The 18357-nt window shown below is 39.7% G+C and overlaps 1 protein-coding gene across 2 annotated transcripts; it reads right to left on the bottom strand.

Annotated features, from left to right (window-relative positions):
• Positions 1-1916: 1916 nt before the first annotated feature.
• Positions 1917-4370, bottom strand: LOC117591311. 2 transcript variants are annotated; one of them, XM_034284516.1, is made up of 4 exons: positions 3181-4370; positions 2599-3126; positions 2300-2538; positions 1917-2231 (listed from the first exon to the last, which is right to left on the bottom strand). In XM_034284516.1, exons 1-2 carry the CDS (start codon positions 4306-4308, stop codon positions 2686-2688), a joined length of 1569 nt encoding a protein of 522 aa, XP_034140407.1. In that variant the 5' UTR covers positions 4309-4370; the 3' UTR covers positions 1917-2231; positions 2300-2538; positions 2599-2685. The 2 variants fall into 2 exon arrangements, with proteins under 2 accessions (XP_034140407.1, XP_034140408.1); XM_034284517.1 differs by having other exon boundaries at positions 2599-4370.
• Positions 4371-18357: the final 13987 nt, after the last annotated feature.

Below are 18357 nucleotides of genomic sequence, written 5' to 3'. Positions count from 1 at the left end.
GTATATTATTTGAATGAACATTTTTAGCTCAGCCGACTCTCCATAAATTTTGATGCGCAGTACGTTAAACGACGCCCAATGAATGCAACTGTGCATACAAAAATAGTGGACTCAGGATTTAGGTATTCATTATAGATGCATTTATCAGCTTTATAGCATGGCTAAGTTCACTACAACCAGTTGTAAGATACTTAATTTATGTGTAAAAAAGAACAGCTACTTCTAAACCCGTTACCAGTTCTGCCATAGGAAAAAAACAGTATATTAGGAAAAGTCGGTTTAGTTCCAAGCGGAAAGAAAAAGTTTGATTTTGTCGAGTAATGTGATCAGTAAAACTGATCATGTCTCTGCCAATTGAACTATTCTGGAAGCGTGTGGTCGTCGTTGATACTGAGTCATACTGGATGAGGTCGTGCACCAGATTCCATAGGCGGGGAGACAGGACTCCACCTTGCAGTGTGCCTCTGTGGGCCCCCTGAGTGAACCCGTCTACAACTTAGGAGCTTAATAATCCATATGTTTATTGCTGGGTGGATGTTGGTCGCTTCTAGGAGTGCCATGATTGTGCCTGTGGCCACGTTATTAAATGCTCCGGATATATCCCCGAATATCTCACTTTGTGAAGGGCTTTCTCGATGACATCTACTAATGAGTGAAGTGCGGATCCCACTAATGGGTCTAATGTCTAATGGATAGCACGCTTTGCAGATTCGAGTTTTTAACGACGACGGCATCAGTACGGATCAGCCTGTAGTGAGTTGATTATTGTGTTCCAGTCGCTTTACAACCGACAGGAGCGGTGGTAGCAGTCTCTCTCTGCACCGACGTTTGGGTTGACATCCCAACCCGAGTTTCAAACGTCATCCGCTCCATTGTTGGCCCGAAAGTCCATGTGGCTATTATTTTGCGGGGGAACCACCCCCAGCATTTTGTGCCTACCTGCCTCTAGCTATGACATTGCTTCAGTTCCCCCGATTTGAGATCGGGAAGGCAATGAACGCGATCAAAGCAAGAGGCAATACATTACCATGTCTGGGATAATACAGTCCCCATTGCCTAGCCTGCATCCTCAGAGAGGGTTCGGCTAGACGAATTTTGCCAGTAATTTGATTGTATTTTCAGTTCCATTTCGTATTTGCATATTTATGTGCACTCACTGTCTACGTACCTCTCTCTCGCTATCTCTCTTCTCTCTCGCTTTTTTTCTCTAGCTCTGTATCTACAGCTCTTAGTTGTAGAGTCAGTGTTGGTTCCATAGCTCATATTTGTCTGCGGGAAAAGTGTTATTCGAAACAGCAACACCACAATAAACGAGTATCTTTGTTGCTGTAACACAAAAATAAGCACACAAATCTAAAATATTTGATGGAGTTCTAATCTTCACTGGGTCACAGATTTTTAGTGGTGATATCTTAGAGCCAAGCAATTGATTTTTCTGCACAAATGTGCCACAGTTCTGGCTATTCCCTGGAGCTAATGTAAAATTCAGCGTAAAATGGAACTGCTCTGCCAATTTCTCTCGCTAGCAGAATAAGATGAAATAAACACCGACCACTAATGCGCATTGATTTTTCAGTGTTATTTCCATTGTTATTCAAACGTTTTTGCCCCTGCCACTCCCTTCTCTCAATCTTTCCCAGCCCTGCTAATAGCAACGGATGTGGTTAAAAGCATTTGCCTGGTCTACCTTTTTCATAGACCATTAAATTTGCATTTGCTGATGTTGACTGGCGCGATTGGCAGCCACCAGTCAGCTCCATCTTCATCTCCATTTGGAGAAGTAAAAGACGTGGCAACCCATTCAGGGAAAAGGTAAAAAGGTTACTAAATATATTAGCAGCATTTCTTTGGCAAACCTTTTTGCACCAATATTAATAATATGGCAAAATTTAAACTAAATATAAAATATAAACAAATATTTTCTATAACTTATTGAATAAAAATTCGAAAGCTGACTACCCAAAGTGTGAAGTTAGTGGTCTTGGTGTCCATTGAGTCATAAATAGAATGAATAGAATGAATAAAACTACACCCAATGCGGACATTAACTTGTCTTTTCGGGTTAAGCCGTGAACATATGAACCTCTATGCTTTGATTTGGATTTTTTATGCCGAAGTTTTTCGCCTTTGAATGCTCGAATCAAATAAGGGTCTAACAATTTGCTGTGCAGCGCTTCTCCTGTTTCGGGTGCTGGTAAACTTACCAGCAGGAGCTGTGAATTTGGCTTGGCCTGTGGATGAAAAAAATCCAAATCAAAAGATTTTATTTTCATTTGCGAGGAAGATAGATTTAAATTACCATTAACATGGCTTCGCTGGGTGTTTTGGAGCCGCTGGGACTGTTCTCATTTGTATTCTTCATAGTAGATCTATTACAGGTTTCTTCAGGAATTAGCTTTTCGTATTTTCCCTTGCCCTCAGGTTGTTTCACTGCATTTTCTGGAACTTTGGCGAGAAAAGTGAGGGTCTCGGGTCTCTTGGTTTCGTTTGTTAGCATACGATTAGGTTGCGATTGTCGGCGTAGTACAGCAAAGTAAGCTTCAGCCATGGATAAACATTTAAATTAATATTTAAAAATTGCAAAAATATTTAACTTACATTTGGGAGATTTATGGGATATGATGTTGGTTAAGAATAGACGCCATAAAACTTAGAGAATGTTGGGTCAAGGCTTGCTTTGAGCTGTCAGATGTTTGAAATAAAACAAAATACCCTCAACTTTTGGATTAGATATTTCAGTAAGAGTTCCCAAAATGTTGGTGCTGGTTTCACAAATACAAAGCGCAAAAAGAGTACGAATGCCAAAAAAAAAATGGTAATTAGGCATAAGGTTGGAGCCCACACCAAATACTGCACAGTGCTTTTTGAATGGAATAACGTTAGAGAATTGTATTTCCCATTGCATTTGGAGAGCTTTGGCAACTGAAACGAAGCTTTGATCAGCTGAACATTGTCTTTAGCTTTTGTTAGAGTATCCAAGGAGATGGGCTGAATGTTTTTCATGGTTTTAAAAGGCTTCAAGTATTTGTTCATGTTAAAATCTTTGGGCTGAGCTTTTTTGGATTTAGATAGTGATTGAAATCTAGCAAGCTGCTGATTTGTGTATATTTTTTTAATTTCGTTGTACTGAGGACAAAGAATTTAACTGTTGGAATTTTTTCTTGTAGAACAAGAATTTACCTTTGAACGGCTCTGCTCATGCTTCCTGCTGTGTTTCTTATTCCCCAGGCCAAAATAGTTTTCCGATTGAGTCGTTGTGGATTCTGTATTCTGCAAAAAATTATCCCTTTTATATATAACTGAACACTCTTCAATTGAATTGTTGTTTCTATCACTAGAATTTAGGATTTGGGAGTTGATTACAATTCTGCTCATATAATTTCGCTCATTTTGTTCAAATTCCTGCAAGGAAATTTCGGCGTTCTGAGGCCCTCCAGCGTTGCTAGTAATTTCATATAAACCTTCTATGGCACCATTGTAGCTGTGATCTTTGTTTGAGCTATGTTCTTGTTCCAGTTGGAAATATTTTTCTGGATTATTATTGGCATCTTTTTCGGTATTTTTATCGGCATTTTGTTTGTCCTGATACATTTTCATTTCATTCACAACTGCCTCCATGCGTTCAGTTTTTTCCTTCATTAATTCCGCCTTGGGGTTCAATTGCATTTTCTTCTTGCTGAGAACACCAATTTCTTTCTTGGTCCTATATGTGGATGTGCCACATACGCGAGTTGCTGAGCGATGTAAGTTTTTGACATTATCAATGGTCTGAACAGTGCCAGGTCTTGTGGCTTCCTGCAGCCATCGCAGGCTCTTTCTGAGAGCATTGGCGGTTTTAGCACCACTCTGCAACTCCACAGTATTGATAAACTCTAAAGGCTTAAGCAACCCAAAGCAATCAATGTTTTCCTCTAGTGCTTCTTCCTGTATTGTGGCAAGTTTCGGCGCTTTAAATACTTTTTTATCGATATCCTTATCCTTATTTCTTGGCTCAGCTTTTTGAAGATCTTTCCCATTATCGGTTAACTTGGGATTGAAATAATTATCCATATCCTTGCTCATTTGTTGCATGTGTTTCTTTTCTACACCAATTACACCAACTACACCAACCCACATGGTCTTCTCATCCTTCGTCAACCGATATCGAGTTCTATTAATATCCTGTCCGCTGGGCAGCTTTGAGAACTTGGGCCGCAAGCCACGATCTATGATGTTGGGGGCACTCAATTGTCCCACACGTATGGATTCCGTGGTCACAGCCAGAGACTGAAGCGGCGGTTCATTTGATTTTCTCTTTAGGTAGGGCATTGCTTTTATTCTGATAATTTTGTTGTATGGTTTTAAGGATATTTTTAGCCCGACCTGCTTAGTTTGTGTTTTAATTTATGTGAATTATACAAAAAAGTTTGGGCGCACTTCAAAGCATTTTATCAATGCCTATCCACGGCACGTGCCCTTCCCCGCCAATTGTACAAATTGAATCCAAGAGTCCTGCGTGGAATGGTTTTGGGGGGAATATTGTCAACATCTGCTTCTGGTCTGGCGAACACATGAATCGTTTTGGCACAAATGCAAATCGCGCGAATCTTTACAACAAATAAACGCTGCCTCTGCCCCGGACCCCTCTCTACAACCCTATGCACGCCAACAATGACAGAAGGGAGAAACGAGAGCGAGCTTAACAATGTAAAATGTTAAATAATTATTTAAAACAGTCGTCGAATGTTGCGGCGGGGCAGGGGATGATACCATAAAATGTTAACTGTTTACTTTTTATCAAAGTTATGGCCTAATGCAGCTGCCACTGGCCAGCTATAGCCTTGGACGGCTTTGCTATCAATTTACACACAAAGAAAAACAACAGTAAATCCTTCAAACTGTGTGGGGTGTGTGGGGGTTTTACGGAAATATGACAACTATAGAGCGCAAAAGTTAGGGTTTTTTAAGTAGGCAAAAAAAAATTCTGAAGAGTGTAAAAGTCAAATTAACAAAATGAGTAGGGCGGGAGAGATGTGGAGGGAGTTGTAAATACGTAAACTGCCAAGCAAAGGCAACACACGCACAAAAGGCTTGGGTTTGTTAATGTTAAAGCCAAAACCCACAAACCCCACAAAACCCTACCAGAAACCCTTACCAACCAGGCAATTATATTTATGTTCCCATTTTGTGCATAAAGCGGGGGCTGCTGTCATTCTATGTTTACTTGAAAGCAATTAAAAGCAAAGCCCCCCCATCATACTACTATACTTCTTCATATTTGTGTGCGAATATTTACTTAGAAGGGATGCTACATCTCGACTGGTGGAAAAGAAAGGCCTCGCAGTAAAATGGTCACTCAGGAAACGAACTTCGTTTATTGTGTCACGGATATATATCTTTCTTTCAGGAATTCTTTCTCTCCTTTACAAAACACACACACACACACAAATAACCTACGGGCCATAAAAGAAATACGTTTGCTACGTAATAAAAATTGAGTAAGCGCTGCCCATTACACTGAGCACAGACAACAGAGAGATGACTGCAGTCAGAGAGAGAGAGAGAGAGAGAGAGATTCACAAACACAAACTACTCCTCCACCCTACACCCACCATTCGTTGGTCTATTATTGTGTGTATTACTGTGTGCTATTTTGCTCTGGTCTATTATTTTGAGTGCACAACTTGTAAGAAACAAGAAAAAAAAGATAGCACACAATGGGGTCCAATAGACGGAGAATTTTGAAGTGTCTGTGACATCAGAGAGAGTCAGGCGAGTCCATTTCATCAATTAATCTCGTTTAAACGTTTGCCACACAATCAATTAAAAAGTTTTTATTTTTAGTAACAAAGGATTGTGTGTGTGCGGCATCATATAATAACCCCGATTAGGGCTTAAAATCTACACAAAGAAATGGTTGGATAAATGCAATCATGAGATGAGATATACGAGCTAGAGCCATAAACATAACTGTGGCAGAATCTCAACACTTAGAGGTGGAATATTTCAATATGTTTACCTTATCCAAATCCCATGATAGTGCGCAAACCAAATGCAAATATCGACTTTAAAAATGTTACTTTAAAAATATACTTGATGCTAATGGAATGGAAGAGGCCATCCGACTTGCCACTTTGCCACACATTTACATTCATTCACACAACACAATAGAGCTACGTATTCAGATTCAAATTGAGTGGGAGCACCTGGGGTTACAGATACAGATACAGCTACACCTGCAGATACGGTTCAAGTAACAATCAAAGGTTTGCTCCTCCTCCTGCTGGTGCTTCTCTTTCGCAAAAAAGGTTCATTTTTCAAGTGGTTTACCACATAAATTTGCACTTTGTTTTGTTTACAGAGAAATTGAAACAAAATAAAGCAAAGTGAGGAGCAAAAAAAAAAAATACTACGGCTATCTGTGGCAGGTAATCTCACTTTGAACTGTACTTGTGTAATTTTTTTTATTGAAGGAGAGTTTCTGATGATAATATTGAAGTGGTGGTCTTTTCAGGTTCTTTGATGTCATTTAGCACTCTTAGAAGCTCTGGGAAGTACACATTATGTCGATTTAGATGGATGGTAACTTCCGATTTCTTGAGCAAGAACATATTTTTAAGGAACTGTCGTTTTGCATGACTATCCATCTGCGTTTCGCATGGCGAACGTTTAATTAGCACCCCCACAGACTCAGATTGTCCACCTTGATGACGAGGATTGACAGATGTTGAGGGTTTCGATGGATCCTCCCACTGTGGCTGCAATTCTTCTGGAACTTCGGAGGTTTCTACGTGCATATCTGATGATTTTACTGGGACTTCTAAGGCTTCCTCTACCTTCACACGTTCCTTCTTGCTTGATTTAGACCTCCTTCTATCGTCCTTTTCAAATCGTATGAAGATCTGATACATGCTCAAATATATATCAGCTATATCTTCGTTTATTTGTGCCATGTTTTGTTTATAGTTCTCCAAGGTGTTTTTCATTAACAGAATCTCATGCGAAACCATATCCATGCGGTACTGAATCTCCGAACCCATCAGCGTCTTGAGGACCTCCCTATTCAAATTCACTCTAGCTTCTGTATGCGATCCGATGGATTCAATGGAGCTGGAACTCAGTTTATGCAGAGACTCCACTTTTGGTGACTTGTGACTTGATCGATCATTTAATGGATTGAATTTCGTCATATTGCAAGTTCAAAAGTTAAAACATTCATTTATTAACATATATTTTTGTTGTTTTATATGGATGATGCTATGGAAATGAAATTTTCCATGCTACATTGATAACAAAACTAAACTTGAAGAGTGGGGAATTTTATGGGAATTTATAGAAATTATGGATATTAAGTAGGATTTTTTTTAGACAGAGATTAGTTAGAGCGGTCAGTGGGAACAAGGATATTGTCAGTGAAGTAAATAGCTGACTACTTAATTTTGACACTTAAAAAGCTTATCAGCCAATTGTTTTATTGTTTAAAGTTTTTAGACCCTGTACTCGATGAGTAAATAGTGTATATTATATTTGTGCACAAAAATTGGATATATGTAACACACCGTAGGGAATGACGTCATCTATCAGATCACCTAATTGGGATCCGATTAAATCATTATTATAGCCAGAATGGGAAAATAGTTTGCAGTGGCTACCCTTACTTCTTCCAGCAGCATTGTTTAGTTTTTGCACATTCTCTCATTCCACACTCTCCTTCGTGCAGTATGCTACCCCTCTTGGGTAGGGGGGCGAGCTAAAAGAGCGGGTTGGCGTGAGAAGATGACATGTAGAAAATATTTTAAAAATATACTGACTGAGTACCGGGTAAAACGTAGTGACGCGTAGGAAGCGTCTCACGCATCCCTCCTCGTATATTCTGTATAGATGCATTTATTTGGCGTCGTTTAAGAGATTGCTGATTAAAATCTATGGAGCTCCAAAATAATTTTTCATAAAGCATGTTTAAATCCCCAATTTTATCAAGTTGGTTTGGTGTGAATCGGAATAATTTTGTATGGTAGTGTGTTATCTGTGTATTGTCCACAAATACGACTCACAATTCTCGGACCTGAAGCATCGGCTTGATGTAAAATGTTGCGCAGCGTGATGTGATGGGTGTTGGAAGGTCAATTACCCTGCCATTTAACCTTATTTAAAACATCACTACGCTGATTTTCATTGATTTGCTGAGCATAATGTGCATTCATCCCATCCCTGATGCATTGAACTAGAATGCAGATAAGCGAAAAAAAAAAATTATCCTACAACAAAAAAATACATAATTCCTTCTTCAAACATAAAAACCAACCACTGCATTAACATTTTCTTTTGTATTTATTTTTTCTTTTTTTTTGGGTGTGAAAATGACAAAGCACAAGTGAAGCCGTTGGTACGTTGCGAGGTGTCAAATCACTTAAACTTAGAACGCACACAAAAGCTCAAACTCACGCAACAACAAAAAATTCCACTCAAACCCGAAAGCAATTCCCAATAATGGCATGGCCATAAAATTATGAACTCTGTTTGTGTTTCTTTTTCTTCTCATATTTTTGCTGCGTTTGGCTGCTTTTTTCTTGGGCAATTTGATATTGGAGACGGCATTAACTTAACCATTCGCATGATTATCACTCTTGAGAGTTAGTTGGTTAGTTGTTAGTTGGTTGTTGCTTGTCTGTCATGACTTTTGCTTTTTGGTAGAGTTGATGAAATTGATTTTAAACAGTGGCTGAAAGAAGTTGCAGCCTCATTGCCACATAGTGGTGACGCCAGTGGACGCAATTGATAGGCAAAACTCAATGCTAAGTGCATGACTCTGCATGACAGGAAGTGTATTGTATCGGCGTCTGTACATACATATATAGTGGAAAATGCCCAGAGATGAGTCGACTATGTGGTTATTTGTGGGCCTCTGTGAGTGACTTTTCTCATGGTAAAAATTGAGTGACACTGGTGCAGACTCAATAATGGTAGCATAGGGAAATTGAGGTTTCCTCTCAATAAACTTTCCCCTTTAATAAACACCAATTGATCATGTATCCATTTCGATTTGGCATTACGTATGTATGTTTGTGTACCAGGCACACACATGGCACACAACTGGCAATCCATCTCTCTGTAAATACTCACTAGATAAATCCTGTCTATATGCAATGCAATGTGCTCAAAAGAAACCATAGCCAGTGAGCCCATCCCCTCTACATCCTAACTCTTTCAATGCATAATGCAGGCACTTTTCAGGCAAGTGGAAATTATGTCAAAACAAAACGAGTGCAACTCAAGTCACTCGTTAGTCTGAGAGGCATTTCAATTAAAGCCTCGCAAACAGTACGAAGAGTAGCACCCACGCACACACGCACACAGGCATACAGACGCACATGCACAGAGCGAAATGAGAGTATTGTAAGCAAGAAATCCAACTAATATGATACGCAATGCAAAACGGGGGTGTTGTAAGTGGAGCGTACCTTGCCGCGTTGGTAATGCACTGACGTGGCCGAAATGCGGGGTGAGTGGTTGCTACCGGGGGGAAACGTCCTCAAAGACATGAGCAGTCATTTATCAGTGCCAAGCAATCTGCCAATCTCCACGTTCAGAGTTCGCTACAGATATGCGGTTGAGTGAATGCGCTATGGTAGGGTGCTTAAAATGGGAAATATTTGTATGGGTAGAAACATTTAAAACAAAAATATGGCGAATTTTTTTTTACAATTTGGCATAAAAATGCATTTTCATTGATTTTGAATTTAAATTTGTATATTTTTGTTGCCCATATATTCTGAATGTATATATTTGATTGTTTATGTATTACCATTTTCCATTATTACTTTATAGAACGTGTAAAGAGTAGCAAATATATTAACTAATTTGTACATTTTTTTAAACCATTTCTTGATTTTTTTTGTATTAATTTTTTATATCATTCTGCCAAATTTGTCCTTTATTTTTGTATTATTTTTTAACTATTTCATTTATTTAAAGTCTTTATTATTTTATTTAATCCAAGTTATCTATTATTTTTTTATTGTTTTGCTTATTAACCCGCTACTATTTATTGATTCATTAATTGATTTATTATTACTTATAAGTACTAAAGCATCATTCCGACACTTCATTTCATGTTATTTATGCACCAATTAAAAAAAAAATCAAGAAGCCATGGATTTTGGCTCTCATTGCAGCAGAAAAAGAAGCGAATCATGGGGGGTTCTTTCTGCATTGGTTGGTATTGCAGTGGAATCGCTCTTGCCTTCTTTATTTCCTTCATCTCCCACTGTTCATACATAAATATGTCTGGGGCAACAGCATTTGTAAGGATTTTCCATGTCTCTTCCATCTTCTTTTCGTACTCAAACGTAGTGGATTGGTGTGTTTTGCAAGTTGACTTCATTCATTCATTCCATTCCATTCCAAAAACGAAATAATAAAAGCAGCAAACAAGTGAATTCATAAATCGCACAAAGCTCGCTACTACGAAAGACGACGCACACATACACTTGGCACACACACATATGCATAATGAAAAAATGCATTTAGTCAGATGTGCAGATTGTAGATAAAAGCGTGTGCCTGCAGCAGCAGAAGGGGACTCTCTCTTTATCTGTCTTCATCTTTATCTCTTTTCAAAGAAAAGATTTCCATCAGGTGGCTCCTATTGCGCATAAAAGTACTTAAATTTGTTTAACTTTGGCTAGATATGGATATATGTACATATATGTGCATACACATATGTACGTACGCATCGGTATACCTAGGTGTTCTCTCCCCGAGGCGGCATGTTGGACTGGTGGCTGGATCCGTTATTTTGCTTCATTATGCGAAATGGCAAAGGTAACTCACAAAACCTGCGACTTGTTTAACTTTTCACCCATCGCCGAGCACAGCGGAAAGCTAAAACCACAAAGTGTTTGGGTTTACATTATACATAGACGCATGCATCAGCTTTATAGAATGCAGTATGGGTAAAAAGCCCGAATTTTTGGAATTTATGTAAATTTTTTTGGGTAAAATGTTTGAATGCGACTTAAGTTTTCTGATTCCTAAATATCTAGATAGAACAAATCTGGGCTTAGAAGATTTTTACCTAGTACCATATGTGTTTTGCGCGCTTTCAAAGTCGGCTGATTTTGAGATGCTTTGACTTGAGCAACTTGCAGCTGTAAATGTAGCTCGATTACAATGTTTATATACAAGTAAACAATTAAAATAACAGGTCGAGGTATTTAAATTAATTTTTAATACACTTTTTGTATAGTTTTGTGTAGTTATATAATTGTCCAATGTTTTGTTCGTGTGTCTTTTTAGATTGGTACTAACAATTGCACGTGTTTTCTGTGGAATATTACTTTTGCACAGCACACCACTGCACAGAGGTTCAAGTTACGTGTAATTAACCAAATTTTATAGAAACACGTGGAGTTAATGCTTTTTTCCCGTTTTATCCCCTTTTTGAAAAATTTTAAATTTTGCTGATGCTTATGAGTTCACTCATACATAGCTGGTGGTGTTCTGGGCCAACACCAATCGTGAAGCAGACGCAATCAAATGTTAGGGTTTAAAGAGTATTGACAAAAACTGACTAACTAAAGATGAAACTGTTATAATTCAAAAGAAAATTATCCAATTTATTGCTTAGTTAAACAAGTCAATCAAATATATTTTTTTTAAGTTCCAAAATGTTTTAAAGGATCTTTCATCATAATTTATCCTTTGAATATATATTTGTTTTATAATAAATACGACGTAAATGGGATCCAGTTCGGTTGGCTGCGGGAGGTAGGCGGGGTCTAAATGACTAAATATTTTTTCCGAAAATTATTTGAATTAATGGTAAAAAAACTGTCTTTTTACCCATAGTGGAATGGCTAAGTTCACTACAAACATATGTAAGATAGATGTATACAACCGTTACAACCGTTTCTGCGTACAGTTTTTATAACCGGTACTCGAAGAGAAAATAGGGTATATTGTATTTGTGCGAATAACGGTTGTATGTAACGCACAGAAGGAAACGTTTCCGACCCCATAAAGTATATATATTCTTGATCAGCATCATTAGCCGAGTCTATGTCGGTCTGTCCGTATGTCCGTCTGTCCGTCCGTCTTCTTGAGCGCCTGGATCTCAGAGACTATTAAAGCTAGAGCCACCAAATTTTGCATCCATACTTCTGTGTGCTCACACTGTTACAAGTGTTAAATATTATTTTTTTTAAATGTTCTTCAATTTTGTTCTTAGATTTGCTTATCCTTGGATTATTTCCGGAAGATTGGGCATTCGGTAACATTGCCACTCGAAATTACTGCATTCTGACTCAATTTCACAGTTTTCCTGCTCCTAAACACTGCTGCTGTCCAACCGTTCAAAAGCTTTAAAATCTACCGCCAGTCCGGTCAGACCTCACCTGGTTGCAGTCAGGCATGAAATTGAACTTACTTAGCGTCATTTTCAATAAGCGGTAGAAGGGCGCGGGAGCATGGGAGTATGGGGTAGGGCAGGGCTAAACATCCATGAAGTGGCTGGCAAAACTCTTCTTCGAATACATTGAAAACGCTCGAGCGGTGCCTGGTTGCCGCTGCCTGCTGCCATGACACATGTGACTTTATAAAGTCGTATAAACTGCTTATATCTTAACACTTCAGAACCATCTCAAGTGCTACAATGGTTCGGAGGATGTGGAGCTGAGCTCTAGGTGACGCATCGAAAACAACAGCAACAGGAGCAGCGACAGCCACAACGACACTTGAGGCACGACACACAGACAACAGAAAAAGAGGCAAACGCTTCCTTCCTTGTGATGCTGGCGCAAAAATTGAGACATGAGCCTTTTTTGGAGAGAGTGCCACAGTGCCTCAGGAAGCTGTACGTGATTTTATCAAAGGGAAAGCCAAATGGAGAAGGCAGCAGCCTTCCCTACCCTCCCTGCCTCTTTCTGCCAACTTTCACCAGTTTGACAACCCCTGGGCTGCGTCAAAATATGCCGCAATAAGTCTGCAAAACATTTTCATTTATATTTAAATACAAAAACGCAGAAGGACGAAGTTTGGGGAATGGGTTCCAAAAAGGATACTGGTGGCAAGGGCAAAACCACGCAGAACCAGAACGCGTTTTCGATTATGTTTAGCCGCTTTTCGGGCAGCTTATCGACGCCCATGACGCACATGGGCAGGGCAGGGCAGGCGCTGTTCAATATGCCCTGAACTCTTCTCTCCCCTTTACTCACTGAATTCCATATTTATTGCGTTCCATGATTTATTATAATTTTATGCATGAATCTCATGCAGTATCCTCCCTTTTCACGCATTGTATTTGAGTGTTAGTGGTGGAGGAGAGTGTAGGCGTGACTATACTGTAGGTAAAATAAGTCTGGACGATTACGTCTCGTCACTTGGCCAATTCCACCACTGAAATGCATACACATCAATATACATATGTATGTACATACATACATACATACATAGGGCGACATATCGAAAGCATTTAGACATACATATGTACCAAAAATTCAATCAATGTCATATGATATGTGAGGTTTATAAATTTTTTCGGTTGTCGGGGTTGTCACGATCCCGACATACTTAGGACGTTTCGGCGGATTGTGATTTAGCTTGCACGGAGTCAGCAGTCCCATCCTGATGTCCTTACATAGTTTGCAACCATCCTGGGACCTATAGTAGCCATCTCTAAAATGTCGTTTAGAAAAGGTGAGCCCAGATATCGTAGCTTCCTCCTACTGAGAGCCAGACAAGAGTAAAACTGGTGTTCTTCTCCTAGTCCTCATCTCTACAAGTGAGAAAGAAGACGTTATGGCGAGCACCAAGCCTATTTAAATGGTTGCCTATTAGCCAATGAACTGTGAGGGAACGAATGAGTACGCTACACCTATCCCTATTGAGTTTGCATAGCTCATGGCGCTTCTTTGTGATTTTAGGACACGTCTTTCGAGTGATTCGAGGGCGGAGAGCGACACTGGACTTTAGCCAGTGATATTCTTTTTTGACTGCGTCGGTGACCATTCTGTGACTCCGTAGAGCAGTATTGATGTGGCTGTCGCTTGATATCTCCATTGAAAAACACGTGTGGCTTTTCCCGTTTTGGGACTAAAACAATTTTTGCCTTGAGAAAAGCTTGAGGAATTTTACCCACTTTTAGTATCTTTATGAAAATACATTGTAGCCAGTTGATTGGGTTATCTCCAGGTTTCTGTGCTGGGATTGGACGACTTTTTTAGATCTGGCGATTTGAACGGTTTGAAACTGTTCACCATTCAACATCTTTGGTGTCTTTGCTTTCACTTAGGCTTTCTGTTGGTTCGGTTGATTTGCGGCTTGGGAAGTGAATATCGAGTAGGATGTTTCCGTACAGAATTTTTGACAGGAGGCTCTTTTCGTTCTTTCCGTTCTTTTTTCTGGTTTCTTTTTTATAAAGGGAAAGGCTGATTTCGTAGTCTGCCTATAGTTCGTCCTTGTTGCTGCTTTGGGCTTTATTGAAGCTAGCCCTGCAGCTTTTACATCGGATATAAATTTTCTTTGTTTCTTTCTCCATCTAGCTTTAATGGAGGGCCACGCAGACTTGAAGGCTTTATTGCATGTATCCGTAAATCTGCTTACAAAACGGTTTAAGTCGTCTGTGTATCAGGGCACGTTGGTGCTCTTGGGGAGTAACGAGTCTGGTAGCGACCTCTCGCTTGCGCTGGCTATCATGCGAACGAGGTCACTGGGAGGATCGCTTTGCTCGTGAGCCATGTGGGACGACAGTACTCTGAAGTGTCTGTTACAAGTGCATTTCAAAAATGAGCCACGCCCCCTTCCGCCCCCGCAAAAAAGCGAAAACCTCCCAAATCTAAAATTTCGAAGATAAAAGAAAACTAAAACGCCATTCCGTAGGAAAAGACTATATCAGATCACTAAATTGGGATCCGATTGGAGTGGCTAAACCCACCCTGTCCCGCAGCTTTTGTTGTTTTTTTTCACATTCTCTCATTCACATTCTGCTTCTGCAGTATGCGACCTCTGCCGCTTCCCTGCCTCTGACATAACTCTGCAGGGAAGGGGGACGAGCTAAAGGAGCGTGTTGGTGTGTTGTAGATGTAGATGACAGATGAAAAATATGTAAAACTTGACAAGTCACCGCTAAGGTGCACATGTAGTACTGAGTGCCGGGTATAAAAGTTGTGACGCGTAAGAAGCGTCTCACACGTCCCTTCTCGTTTTCTTCTTATATTTTAAAAGGTTAACAGTATTTATTTTTGTAAATAATTGAGAAAAAATTGAGTAAATAATTACAAGAAGCGGATTTAATATTGATCTGGAATAATATTTAGAACTCTTCGATATTATCCATTAAATTATGTCAATTATGCTGGTTCAACTAGTTGCATAATTTTCGGAGCGTTTTTAATTGCCATGCTTCGCACTTTCAGTCGCTCTCTTAGTCACTGCCACTAGAAACGTTAGGTCCAACTGTGACGTCCTCCTCCCACAAATGATGAAGCTGATTAGACATCATCTTGCAGCCATTTTGACCAAATGACAGAGAGGCCAGAGGATGGTTAAGTGATTTTCTGGTCGAAAAGAGGGAATATTGCTGCAGCATTATGCCACCACCCATTCTCTCACACACACACACACATGCACACCTGGGAGATACACTACGTGAGAGACATATGTATGCAATGAATATTTCGAACACCTAAAGTGAAAGGAGAAAGGGAATGCAAAAAGGCCTGCAGATTATCATACTCAGTAGTGCCATTCTTCTCTCCATCTTCACAACAATGCTGTTCCAAGGCGTCTGCTCATTAATTCATATGATGGCACTTTTGCCTCATTGGCGATTCAAGTGAAGAGCGCAACGGACACAGAGACAGCCAATTCTGCAGGGGAAAGGTTAAGTGCCAACTTGAATACGAATTCGACCCGTTCCACCCATCCATCTGTATGTACATATGTGTGTGGTGTGTTTGGGTAAACAACACACCCCCGTCAGCCCCATGCCAAAATGATCAGTTTTTTTATTCACGAATAATTGTTTATATCTGACCGGTACCACCAATATACATAAATATCCACGACCGATATGAAATTATACAATTTAGCTGCCAAAAAAAGTTAGCTTCGACATTGGATTTGCATTTTATTTCAGCCTTTTCCGAAGGCTTGCAATGTGAAATGTTTTATAAAACATATGAATTAGCTTTTTCACGCGAACATCCATTTCTGGATGGTACATTTCTGGGATGGTCCGTAAGGTTTTGACGTTCCGTAAATTTCCCAGTTATTCCACCGCACATCTGGTATGTTCCTAATACGCACGTTTCCTATGCGATTACACTACTCGACAAAATCGAACTTTTTTTTCTGCTTCGAACCAAACCGACTTCTTAGGATAGACTGAGGGCTTTCAATTATTTTAAATAATTATTGTTTTTGAAAGCATTTTTAAAATCTGGTATTTTCTAACGTTTTTTTTTAGATAATTAAGTATCTTTCATGTGGTTGTAATGAACTTAGACATTCTTTAAAACGAGGACGGACGTGTGAGACGCTTCTAACGCGTCACAGCTTTTATACCCGGTACTCAATACCACATCTGCACCTTAGCGGTATTTAGTCAAATTTTACATTTTTTCTTCATCTGTCATCTACATCTACAACACTTCTCACGCTCCTTTAGCTCGCTCCCCTTCCCTAGACCCAAACACTGCAGACTCGCTGCAGAGGCAGTGGCCGCACACAGCAGAAGCAGAGTGTGAATGAGAGAATGTGAAAAATAAACAAAAATAAGCTGCGGGACGGGGTTTAGCCACTCAAAATAAATTTCTGCATTGTAGCTATAATAATGATCCAATCGGATCCCAATTCGGTGATCGATATGGTCCTTCCCTACGAAATGGCGTTTTTAGTTTTATTTTATCTTCTAAATTGTAGGTTTGGGAGGTTTTCGCCCTTTTGCGTGGTCGGAAGGGGGGGTCTAATTTTTGAAATACGCTGGTTTCAGTGTGAGCATACAACAGTCTGGAGCCAAAATTTGGTGGCTCTAGCTCGAATAGTCTCTCAGAACTAGCCGACAAACAATACGAACGGACGGACGCACGGACAGACAGACATGGCTCAATCGACTCGGCTATTGATGCTATACTATACTATACTATACGTTATACTATATATACTACGCGTTACATACAACCGTTATTAGCTAAATACAATATACCCTATTAACTCTTCGAGTACCGGGTATAAAAATAGCTGCTGAACAAGGTGGGTTTAGTCACTAAAAATTAATTTCTCATTCTGGCTATAATGATCCAAGCTGACCCCAATTGGGATCTGATAGATATAGTCCTTTCCTACAGAATGGCATTTTTTGATTTTTTTTTCATAAGGGGAAGGGGGCGAGGCCAACTTTTTAAATATACTGGTTTCAGTGTGAGCATACAGCAGTCTGGAGGCAAAATTTGGTGGCTCTAGCTCTTATAGTCTCTAAGAACTAGCCGACAAACAAGACGGACAGACAGACATGGCTAAATCTACTCGGCTATTGATGCTGAGTAAGAATATGTATTTTTTCCGAACAAATACAATATACCGTAATTACTCTTCGAGTACCGGGTATAAAAGGTAAGCCAATTTTCCTCCGCACGAAATAAGAAGCACTCGTTTTTTCATGGATGGTGCCTATGCTGAAAAAGAATTTCACATCTTTCAAAAATTCACAACGTTCCCTCAGTGTGCAGAGCCTATCAGGAATTAGTTCCAATGGGATGCACTGCATGCATTCATACATTTTTAATATATTTTAATGGAAAGCAAAGGCTTCTGAGGGTCGCACATCATTATATCTGTAAGCACTTCTTGTCTGGACGTTGATATGCAATGACTGCACCATCAAGGGGCCCATGCGACACCAAGCCAAAGCCTGTTACGCGCGGAACCCAGCAGAACGCAGCCCTCCTCCCGCCCAACCGACCGAGGGGCGCTGCCGCATGACGCGCGGCGCGATTAACCGAACCGGTCGCAAGCATGCAGAAAAGATAGATGTTAGGCTAATATTCGAGGAAAATTAGAGCTAAACATAACTAGACTAGAGCTACTATAGCTAAGCAAGCAAAAATTACAAAATCACAAACAAGACAAAACTAAAATTAAACTAATTACGGTAGAGGTAGGCTAGTATAAGAGATTTAAGAAGAGGAAGGGAGTTAGTTGAGGATATAATGTGGTAGAGGGAATTATAATCCGAACATAAAACCCTAAAGGGTTCGTGTGAGGCATAATTCGATCTACATAGTGGAAGGAACAAAGGAATAAAGTTTCTAGTGGGTCTAATGGGAATCGTAAAGTTTATGCGGCTCAGCAAGTCAGGGCTGTCTACATCCCCCTTGATCA

The sequence above is a fragment of the Drosophila guanche genome, unplaced genomic scaffold, assembly GCF_900245975.1.
Source record: "Drosophila guanche unplaced genomic scaffold, DGUA_6, whole genome shotgun sequence".
In the NCBI taxonomy this organism is placed as follows: Eukaryota; Metazoa; Arthropoda; class Insecta; order Diptera; family Drosophilidae; genus Drosophila; species Drosophila guanche.
Note: the sequence above shows the minus strand (reverse complement) of the source record. Positions and strands in the feature narration are given on the sequence as shown.

What these genes read in the sequence shown, in the direction of transcription:
- LOC117591311 (XM_034284516.1), bottom strand. Translation starts at nt 4,308, where the DNA reads ATGCCCTACCTAAAGAGAAAATCAAATGAACCGCCGCTTCAGTCTCTG. An exon ending in ATGAGCAGAGCCGTTCAAAG is followed by an intron (nt 3,127 to 3,180) that starts GTAAATTCTTGT and finishes CTTTGTCCTCAG; the next exon opens with TACAACGAAATTAAAAAAAT.